Genomic DNA, 11,571 nt, shown 5'->3' with positions numbered 1-11,571 from the left:
TTGGTGGTTATAACATTGCAAATCATGGTGGTTTTATCGTTAAATTCAGGACTGAACCAGGACTTGAACCAGGACTTGAACCAGGACTTGAACCAGGACTTGAACCAGGACTTGAACCAGGACTTGAACCAGGATTAACCTAGGACTGAACAGGGACTTGAACCAGGACTCAACCAGGAATGAACAAGGACTAAACCAGGACTGAACGAGGGCTGACCAAAGGCTGAACAAGGACTTGAACCAGGACACTACCAGGACTTGAACCAGGACTGAACAGGGACTTGAACCAGGACTAAACCAGAACTGAACAAGGACTTGAACCAGGACTAAACCAGAACTAAAGCAGGACTGAACAAGAACTCAACCAGGACTGTGCCAGGACTAAACCAGGACTAAACAAGGACTTGAATCAGGACTAACCCAGGACTAAATCAGGACTGAAAAAGGATTGAACCAGGACTTGAACCAGGACTAAACCAACCCTGAATAAGGACTTGAACCAGGACTGATCCAGGACTCTATCAGAACTAAACCAGGTCTTAACCAGGACTTGTATTTAAACTAGTTAGAATTGGGGTTATCAACTTTCTTGGTGTTTTGTCCCATTTGCAAATAAAGTAGGTACTTTGGAAGGTCCCACAGTATGGCATTATCTGAACTTATCTAATTTACTTTTATGTATTGAATCACAGATGGAAAGAAACATGTATTCTGAGCAGGGTCTCCTCTCCACAGATCTGACCTGAACTTGGCCAAATGGGGTCACCTGTCTGTCCTGCAGTGGACGCTTGAGTGGTTCCTGCTTTCACCTGTCTGATTCATTGATTCATCGATTTCTTTGCTGTCACAGAATGAGAAAACAATGAAATTACAATTACCAACTCCCTCTGATGATCCCGCAAAACACACAGAATTATTTAGCTCACTGATGGAGCATTTTGAGTTTTGGAGATGTAGACAGACTAATAAAGGGTTACGCAAACGTGTGAATGAAACAAAACACAACTCCAGGTCTGGTTTTGAGGTGGAAACAGCATTAGAACATGATTTAAAGCTCACAAGAGTCACTTTTTGATCAGAAAATAGAAAAAATGAAGCGCGTTAACTTCCTGAGGGTAACTCGAAGTCTTCCCACTGAGAGGTCATTGCCAAGTACCAAGAATGTCTACGTTAAATGTCCTATATTACACAAAAAGTGACTCTTGTGAGCTTCAAGTCATGTTCTAATGTTGTTACCTCAAAAACAGACTTGGACTTGTCCTTTGTTTCATTCCTTAACAGTCTGTCTTCATCTCCTAAGCTCAAAATGCTAGTATAGTATATGTAGCGGTAGTTTTCAGGCTAACAGTTCTTCAGAGACTGACAATTCCAGGGCTGATTTGATCCAAATGATTCTAGTGAAGGTATATGGAGTTGAAAACATAGTGGAGCACCTCCTGTATTACCACATGACATCACAAGGTGGAGTGTTTTCAGTCTAAATCTGCAGGGTTTGTGTGTTAAACGTGAATGAAACAAAACACAGTCCTAGTCCTTCACCCTCTTGTGATTGAAACAATAATTAAATAATAAAATACAAATAATAAATAAATATAATCGATACGTACACAAATAAATAAAACAATACAAATAAAATAAATAATAAAATAAAATACATAAGTAATAAACTAAGAACATTCATTTAAAAAACAAAATAAGTATGTAACCCACCATATTGCTCCTTGTCGTGTAAGTTTTAGATAAGTTTTGGCGCCAGCGTGGTGCGCCACTCTCCCCCCGTGAACTCCATCTCCCACAATGCACCGCACTGTTTACTTCCTGCAGTAGCCTCCATGCTGTAGCCTGACCCCCGCGGCCCATGATCCTGTGCTGTTCCTCTCATCTGTCTCTTTCTGTTTCTCTGTGATCTGTTGACAGTGAAGGCGTCATGGAGGTGACGGCGGCGCGCAGGTCTTTCCTCTGCGACATCGGTGAGTCTGGAGCTGAAACGAAGGATTAACTCGTGCGTAAAACCACAAGCTCCATGATCCATATTCATGTTTTTCTTGTTTAGCTGCAGTTTTCTCGCTCTGGCTCCAGCGTGGTGGGATTCCTGAGAAACTCGAGATTTGTATTTCAACATTATGATCTCGAGTCAGTCCTCAAGTCTAAAATATGTTTACATGAAGATCATTAAATGTCTAAGCGACCTCCTTAGTTTCAGAGATCAGACGCTTTTCACCCTCTTCCCCCTTCCCTTCCTTTCTCTTCTCTTCTCTTCTCTTCTCTCTCTCTTCTCTCTCTCTCATCTCTCTCTAATCTCTGCTTTACCCCTCCTACCTCTGGTTGTCCTCTGTTCCTCTCCTTCTCACCCTCACCTCTCCTCTTCCTCTCGCTCCCCTCTCCTCCCCTCTTTCACCTCTCTGCCCCCCCTCTTCTCTCTCATCTCTCCTCTTTCTTTCCTCACATCTCCCTCCTCTCTCCTCCCCCTTGTCTCTCCTCTTTCCTCCTCTCTCTCTCTTCTGTCTCTCACCACCTTCTTCTCTCTCTCTCCTCTCACCTCTTCTCCTCCCTCTCTCCTCTCACCCCCCTCCTCCTCCTCTCTTCCTCTCCTCCTTGTCTTCGCTCACGTATGTGAGCAGGCTGTACTTCTCTTCATGAAGCGTTTCTGGGTCAGATTCTGCAGCGCTCCCCCTCCCTTCCCCTCTCTCCTCATTTCTCCTCTCTCCTCTCCTCTCCCTGTCTCTCCTCTCCCTTTCTCCTCCTCTTCTCCTCCCTCTATTCTCTTAGGTATATGAGCAGGCTGTATTCCTCTTCATGAAGTTGCCTCTCTGGGTCAGAATCTGCAGCTCTGCAGCTCTGGAGCTCTCAACTCTCCCCTCTCCCTCTTCTCTCTCCTCCTCCTCCTCTTCCTCTTCTCCCTCTCTTCTCTCAGGTGTGTGGGTGGAGCGTACTCCTCTTCATGAAGCTGTGTCTCTGGGTTGAGTTTTGCAGCTCTCTTACTTCTCCTCCCCATCTTCTTCCTCCTCCTCCTCTCTCCTCCTCTTCCTCTCCTCCCTCTCTTCTGTCAGGTATGTGGGCGGACCGTACTCCTCTTCATGAAGCGGCGTCTCTGGGTCGGGTTCTGCAGCTCTCTCAGCTCTTGGACTCTGGAGTTGGTGTGAACACAGTGACGGTGGACAACATGACGGCTCTGCACGAGGCGTGTATCAAAGCCCACCCCACCTGTGTGCGCCTGCTGCTGAGGGCCGGGGCCCAGGTCACCAACGCACACACTCTCTCTCTCTGTCTCTGTCTGTCTCTCGCTCTCTCTCTCTCTCTCTCTCTCTCGCTCTCTCTCTCTCTCTCTCTCTCTGTCTCTGTCTGTCTCTCTCTCTCTCTCTCTCTCTGTCTCTGTCTGTCTCTCTCTCTCTCTCTCTCTCTCTCTCTCTGTCTCTGTCTGTCTCTCTCTCTCTCTCTCTCTCTCTCTCTGTCTCTCTGTCTCTCTCTCTCTCTCTCTCTCTCTGTCTCTGTCTCTCTCTCTCTCTCTCTCTCTCTCTCTCTGTCTCTGTCTGTCTCTCTCTCTCTCTCTCTCTCTCTCTGTCTCTGTCTGTCTCTCTCTCTCTCTCTCTCTCTGTCTCTCTCTCTCTCTCTCTCTCTCTCTCTCTCTCTCTGTCTCTGTCTGTCTCTCGCTCTCTCTCTCTCTCTCTCTCTCTCTCTCTCGCTCTCTCTCTCTCTCTCTCCTCTCTCTCTCTGACAGTCTGCTCTTGTCTCCAGGTGGACGTGAGGACGATTCACGGCAGTACACCTCTCTGTTACGCCTGTGGCTCAGGGAGTTTGGAGTGTGTTCGACTTTTACTGGAACACGGGGCAAAACGTGAACCCCTCCCTCACAGCTCTGACCGCTTCCCCCCTGCACGAGGCCTGTATACAAGGTACTGCACCTGACACCGTGATGACTCTATCCACTGTGCACTACATCAGTGTTTCCCAAACTTTTTTTCTGGGGACCCAAGACAATAAACATTATTCGTAAATCACAAAATAAAGGTGGATTTGGGCATTATTGAACATTAATGAGGATATTTTATTGTTGACTGAGTGATCATGATCTGAACAATTAGTATTCCTCAAGTTTTAAACAATGAAAAACTGAAACACTGAGAGAGAGCAGGAGAGAGAGAAGAGAGAGAGTGTAGGACAGAGAGAAGGAGAGAGAGTGTAGGAGCGAGAGAGAAGAGAGAGAGTAGAACATTTCATTTTCTTTTCAACATTCAATTGAACCAGCAATATTGGAGCAAAATAGTCAATAAAATAATTACAAAAAGATTAGAAATTATACAAAACATGTCTTAACATTGGAACATTTCTACTGAGATAGGTGGGCCTGTCTGTGTTTTTGTAGTGTGTTCCAGTCTGGGCTGCAGGAGGAGAGCGCAGCAGCAGATCAGTGTCAGAACTGTATATCACAGACTTACATGCAGATTGTGACAAGGTGACCCAAAAAAAAATGTCTTGCGACCCACCTGAGGGTCATGACCCAGTCTTCGGGAAACAACGCAATAAATGATGGATGGAACTTGAGTGTTGGGAAGCTGGACAATGTGGTCTCAAGCAGGAGGCTGACTCAGAAAATGTTCCATTTCACCAAAAAATTACCATAGCAATGTGGCAAAAAAATAATACATATTTACAAAAAATAACTATGCTCAAATCAGGCAAAAGCAACAGAAATTAAAGGCCTGAACCAGAGCTGATCCTGCTGGTTGAGGACTCTCGTTTGGATCTAATCTGGCTGTAGCATTTCGCAGCTCATTTAATAAATTGAATCAACTGAACAGAGCCTATTCAGTTTCGAGTCTAAATGTTACATCACTGTATTAATGGACCAAGGAACATACAAACCAATTGTGTGCGAGTTAAGCCACCCACATGACGCTACCAAGATTTACTCTACAAGATTTTCAAACTTGCAGTGTCCTCTCTGCTGTAGGTCACGTGGACATCGTGGAGCTGTTGATCTCCAGAGGAGCAGACCTGGAGGCGTTTGACGTTCACTTTGGTCCTCCTCTTCACATCGCCTCCGCCAAAGGACACGCCCCCTGTGTGAAGGCGCTGCTGCAGGCCGGTCAGTACAGGGCAGTAACAGCTTCACGGAGAAAAGTATTTAATAAACCCTCCACCAGAAAAGTTACACAATGCCCCTAAAATACAGTTTATAGTCTGGATGCAACAATACAGTTTTCCCAACCCTCCACCAGAAAAGTTACATAGTGCACCTTTAACAGTGGGTCAGAATTGTTGATCCAAAATGTAACTTTAATTTTGAACTTAATTGTGATGTTGCTTTGTGTTACAGTAAATAAATATCTGTATCTTCACCAGGAGCGCGCGTGAACTCGGTGAAGTTCCATGAGACGGCGTTACACCTGGCGGCCCACGGGGGCAGTGTGGAGCTGGTGGAGCTGCTGATCGAGTTTGGAGCCGATGTTTTCTACAGCGATAACTCCGGGAACAGACCCAGAGACTACGCGGTGCCGGGGACTGAGGCACACCGCTGCCTCACATTCTACGAGAGTACGACAATTTACTATATTATCCTTTACAGACAGAGGTTTAGTTCTGCTTCCATTTTCACATCTCTTATTATAATAATTACAGTGTATTTTACCATGAAATCTCCAAAATGTAAATTCACAAATGTTGAATGTGATCATTTCCATCACTGACTAAAACTAAGACCTCACTGTATTACAACATTTTCACAATATTTATTTTTTATAATTCTGTATTATTATTATTGACATTCAAGTATTTTTTGTGCCTTACAATCGGGAAATCATGGAGTTGTGTGTCCTTTTAGAACACTGCATTTCTGTGTTTCAGATCATAACATTATATAGAACAAGAAACAATATATTTAATACAGATGGAAACAGCTAAAATGAATATAGTTTAAATGCAGATTGGTGTTGTAATATAGAGTCTGGTCTGATCAGTAACAGAAATGATCAGGTTCAACATTTGTAAATTCACCTTTTAGTGGAAATTCCTTATAGGTGGTTTTCAGATTTTATGTGATGATGACAATGTTTCCAGATGGGGACAGGAGCTAGATTTGCATTTTGCCATGAAATATCCAAAAGTCTTGTGTATTGAACCTGGAACTCACCATATTACAACAAAAATCTGTATTAAATATTATTTGCCTATAGAATCATAGACTGTATATATGAACATGGACATAGTTAACGCTCTAGCCGGCGCGTCCCAAATAGGAAGTTCACATGTGGCTCGTCCTGCTGTGAGCCTCGTCGTTTCGGTCTTAAAATGTTCGTATTAACTCGCTCTACATGATCCTGTGTTTTTGTCCTTCAAAAAAATCCTCTTCATAATACAGATCCTGGCTCCAAATTCGCTCCTGTAAACGTTTGCGTCACGAGCTTCATTTGAGCTGCAATAAACGTCACATTCAGTCCACTTCACAGTCTATGTCTGAAACACAGCTGTAAGAATATAATGTCACTCAATAAGGAAGACGGTCCAAATGTCTTCACTCTTCTTCAAACTTTGTTCAGTTGACAGATATGATTTTTTTTCTTTTGCTCCCCATTTTTAAATCTAGGGATGTAACAATATCCAAACGTCTCGATACGATATTTTCACCATATGCATCTCACAGTATGATATTTATTGTAATATTTTGTCAAGGCTAACAAAACTGTCAATACGCTACTTTTTTTCCCTTTTAAAATGCCTTGAAAAACCTTTGGTACTGTTATGATACAAATAATAGTCTCTATTCAGGCTGACATCACAAACCAGGAAGACGTTTGGAAAAATGCGATGACAACCTCTGGTGTAGTTCCTGATACTGGACTCACCGACCGACTGTGATTAAACCCACTGAAGTAAATGTGATCAGAGGTAAAAATGAAGACTGCAGACATATGTGCTGTTTGGAATCATCTGGAATTTGGCGCCTCATCTCTTTTAATCACATGTTCCCACTGCACTCGGAGTTGTTTGTCAGTGGGGAAATGATGAAAACTGAGGAATGGTTGGAATTGTTGATTCTCCGAACATATCAGAACACTACAATGACATGGAGATGAAGAAAACTGGGCCTGGGAAGTTGTAATCGCATCTTTCCAAACGCCTTCCTCAGAAGTGTGAATACAGCCTATAAGATTTAAAAATTCTTAATAACAGTTATTTCTTCGTGTAGTCTGCACTGAATTGGAGCAAAGGATCATGGTCTATGTAGTTCTCTCAGTTTTTTAGCTATAGCTGCACCAGAACAATGAATTTCTGTTGTTGTTTCATTCCTACTAGAACCTGAAAACCACCAATTGTTTATGCATTTTAGGACAGTGTGTAGGTATATTGTATTTTGATTACTTGTGTACATTTCTTTCTTCACTGTAGACACCCCCCTGAGTCTGCAGCAGATCTGCAGGATCAGAGTCAGGTCTCTGCTTGGTCCTCGAGCTCTCCGTGTTTTACCTGAACTCCAGATCTCTCCAGTGATCAAGAGCTACCTCCTCTTCTGACTCCTGCACTCAGACTCAGACAAAACAATAAAAATCTAATTTATTATATTCATTATACTTTTGTTATATTTGTATTAATTTACAGTTTAGTTTAGTTTACTTATTTAGTGTCATTTAAGTTGGTGCTCAGCCTGCATGGGTTTATAAGGCACATAAAACAATAAGCAGACAGATCACACATTAAACATAAAGTGTCCTTTTATGGAGGTCCCAGGCTTTCAGCACAAACTGAGCCAACTTAAAAACATTACTTTTAAACAAATACTTCAGTCTCTCCTCATCAGACATAACAAACCAACAGTAAGACACATTAGACACAACTGACAGCGAAGGTCATGATACAAAGGACAGTAAAACAGAAAATGCATTTGATTTTCAATGTCCTTTAAGTCGCACAGACACAAGTGCTCCTCCTCTGGGACTGAGTGGAATCATCCCGTCTCCAAGGCCAGAGGCAGAGTCCCACACCTCAACTGGGCACATACTGACCTCTGACCTCTGCTCAGGTTCAGGGTGACATATGGTTCAGGTCCAAAACAGTCTTTAATTAAGATATATGTTCTTAATTTTGGTTTACATAAGATTTCATTGTGCCACTTTTGTTTATGCTTATCAAAGTAAATGTTCCTCGCTTGTCTAACACTACAGATGAACTTATTTATGTAAATAAACTGGAGATCTGCAATCTCAAAAATTTTCTCCATCTCTCTACTCCAGGACGATTTATGTAACAGACTCCAGTTAAATACATGTTTGGTTAATCTTGTGTCTGGCATATTAACCAACCTGTTCCAGAACCGCACCATATCACAAATGTGTCTCACTTCACATGGTTCCAGCCCATATCTCCATACAGAGCAAGTTTAGGCGCCTTATTGTGCATGCCTAAAAAGTACCTCACTGAACTTTTTCACTGTGGGTGTGTTTACAGTAACCCCAGACTCCAGCGCCATAGTCCAGAACAGGACAGACAGGCCCTGGACAGTTCAGTGTAGGTTTTGTAGCCCAGGTCACGACATGCTTTAACTTTGTTTATCAGTGAACCTAAGGCTTGACCTGCTGACTCTGACAGAGCTTTGATTCCTTCATCAAATGTAAGATGTTCATCCAAAACAAGTCCCAGATAATTGTACTTTTTTGTTAAGGACAAGGAAGTGGCTCCAAAATGGAATTGAAAGTTCGTCAATTTACGGCTCTGTTTTCTAAAATGAATCACCCGAGTTTTCTCACAATTTATCTTCAGTCTCATTTGGTTGCACCAGGTATGAACAATATTCAACATCCTCTGAAGATCCAGTTCATTTTCTGAAATAAGCACTATATCATCAGCATAAAGCAATATACACACTTTTAGATAATTTGCTTCTTTTACTTCATTTACCAAATTATTGATGAAAATAGCAAATAATGTGGGAGATAGCACATCACCTGCTTTACACCGTATGGTGTTGGGAACCAGTCAGTCAAGTGCTCATTAACTTGGACACAAGATATGGGATTGTTATAGATAGCTTTGATTGACTCATAAAATCTACCGTCAGTACCAGTTTGTAACAGCTGAAAGAAGAGCAGGTCCTGATTTACACAATCAAAGGCTTTCTGAAAATCTATAAAACAAACAAAGGGACAATGAATACTAAAGGTGCATTCTGTGTAACTTTTCTGGTGGTGGGCCTGTCAGATGCTTTTCTCCATGGAGACGTTACTGCTTTGTCTGAAAGATTCACCTTTCTTTCTTCATGGAGACCAAACCAGACTAAATTACAGGTCAGATCTGTGGAGAGGCGACCCTATTCACAGTGAGAGTTTTTCTAGGTGTCTTTGAGCTTTAAAACCACCTGTAATGGAATAAATGCAAAGTAGGGCTATTTAATGTCACACTGTGGAACATTCCAGACAGAGCACTGACATCTCTATAGAAACGATGGACTTCCAACCAAAAAGTTACATAGTGCATCTTTAAGTTACTCTTACTTCAGTAGTAAATACTTTTTTCTCTTACTTGGGCAATGATTTTATATTTGAAATAACATAACGCTACTACCACCTCTGTGAAATGGTGGAATGTAAAAAAAAAAAAAGTAAACATAGTAAAGTAAAGTAAACATTTTAGGTGTCTCTACTTTACTTAAGTACATTTTAAAATGAATACTTTTACTTTTACGTCACTACATTTGAGAGCAGGTATCTGTACTCTCCACTACTTTTTTGAACAGTAATAAATATTATTAGCATATAGAATGTTGTGATGTCATTGCCTGGAATGTTCCACACTGTGACATTAAACAGTTCTACTTGACATTTATTCAATTACAGCTGGTTTTATAGCTCAAAAATACCTAAAAAAAAACAAGCATTCTGGCTGTGTGAGCGGGGTCGCCTCTCCACAGATCTGACCTGTAAGTAAGTTGGTCTGGTTTGATCTCCATGAAGATAGAAAGGTTTAATGCCATACTGTGAAATATTCCAGGTGAAGCCATGACATTTACTTGGAGAAAAGCGTTTGACGGACCCTCCACCAGAAAAGTTACACAATGCAGCTTTAAGTAGATTTTTTTACTTAGTTTGTTAGTCACTTTATTTTCTTTGGTCAATTAACATAATCATACATCATATTACAATGATTTAACACACACACACAAAAAATCAATGTTATGCATATCACTAAAGTTATTCTACAGACTGAAGGGGTTTAAGGCGGAACTTTAACACTTGTTTTGCCAAAATCCTATTAACATATAGAACAGGATACAAGATGACAGAACTATTTACAGAAAACAACACAAAACTCTTCTGAGTATAGGAAAGAATATTTCCTTAAATCTTTTGGTATACACATACACAATATAGAACACAAACCAATATATGTCGATGTTCATACACAAACACACACGCACGCACGCACACACACACACACACACACACACACACACACACACACACAGAACATGTACATGTTAATATTTGTACCTACTGGTTTATAAATACACTTAAACATATAAATATAATTGAGAATGACAATTAATCTGTAAATTCCATGAGGTAAAATATGATTTATTGTATTTCTCTATATGTCTCTATAATTTTTGTCTTATATATTTTTTTAAATGTATAAATTGTTTTAGAACCTTTTAAAGTTTTATTGAGATTATTCCACAGATGAACACCTCTGATGGAGACACATCGACTTTTCAGGTTGGTCCTCACATGAGCTTTGTGAAAGAGGCCTGATCCTGTCAGACTGTCCTCACTCTCTCTGGGTTTAATCATCTCTTGTGTACACTGAGGGAGCAGATTATTATGTGCCTTAAACATGACAACTGCAGTATTGAGATCAAGGAGATTGTGTCATTTTAATGTATTTAATTTAATAAAGAGAGCATTTGTTGGGGCATAGTAATCAACATCTTTTGCCGTAAGAAATGGAATTTGTTTTATAATTATTCCCTCATATTTCCACACAGTAGTAAGTCTGGAAGGATGAGAGCGTTATATAACTATATATTTTTCATGTGATACTTTTACTTGAATATAGCTGTATTTTTACTTAAGTAAATGTAGTATTTCTTCTGCCTCTGTGTTAACTGTAAAGTTAAAGTTAGAAAAGTGACTCCACGTGACTCCGCCCCTCCCGCACGTGACCCGCCGCTGTTTGTAAACACACACTTGCTCAACCCGTGCTCCGTGTTAGCTTTTCTGTTAGCTCCGGGTTAGCAGAGCGGTCAGAACAACATGGAGACCGAAAACCCACAGCCGTATTACTTCGGAGACATCGGTGAGTGGAAATAAAACGTAAAAAATAACTGTTAATGACTTAAAGCTAAAACCTGTCCCGAAAATGGACAGGGGCCGGCTAAAGCTAAAGCTAAAGCTAACACGCTGCACTGGTGTTTGACGCAGGCTAATACCGGACAGCTGTTTACACCACAGCTCCAGGATGCTCCATGACAGGGACATGCAATACTGGATTTAAGGTGTCCGGACGTCCCTGTTTACCCGGGACAGTCCCACTTTTGAGCCCTGTGTCCCCTGTCCCAGCAGATTTATACAAAACCACTGA

General features: G+C 41.4%; 1 protein-coding gene across 1 annotated transcript in view; it reads left to right on the top strand.

Annotated features, from left to right (window-relative positions):
- Positions 1-91: 91 nt before the first annotated feature.
- The window catches only part of asb13a.2 (ankyrin repeat and SOCS box containing 13a, tandem duplicate 2), a 15,575-nt gene continuing 4,095 nt past the window's right edge, over positions 92-11,571 (top strand). The window contains 8 exon segments of the mRNA XM_055153225.1: positions 92-2,133; positions 2,622-3,238; positions 3,736-3,834; positions 3,836-3,893; positions 4,952-5,086; positions 5,344-5,535; positions 7,387-7,508; positions 11,229-11,286. Of these exon segments, the coding sequence (XP_055009200.1) occupies positions 2,942-3,238; positions 3,736-3,834; positions 3,836-3,893; positions 4,952-5,086; positions 5,344-5,535; positions 7,387-7,508; positions 11,229-11,286 (961 nt within the window). The 5' untranslated portion in view covers positions 92-2,133; positions 2,622-2,941.

Source organism: Boleophthalmus pectinirostris, unplaced genomic scaffold (genome assembly GCF_026225935.1).
Source record: "Boleophthalmus pectinirostris isolate CB_2022bp ecotype Guang Dong unplaced genomic scaffold, ASM2622593v1 HiC_scaffold_18, whole genome shotgun sequence".
In the NCBI taxonomy this organism is placed as follows: Eukaryota; Metazoa; Chordata; class Actinopteri; order Gobiiformes; family Gobiidae; genus Boleophthalmus; species Boleophthalmus pectinirostris.
Note: the sequence above shows the minus strand (reverse complement) of the source record. Positions and strands in the feature narration are given on the sequence as shown.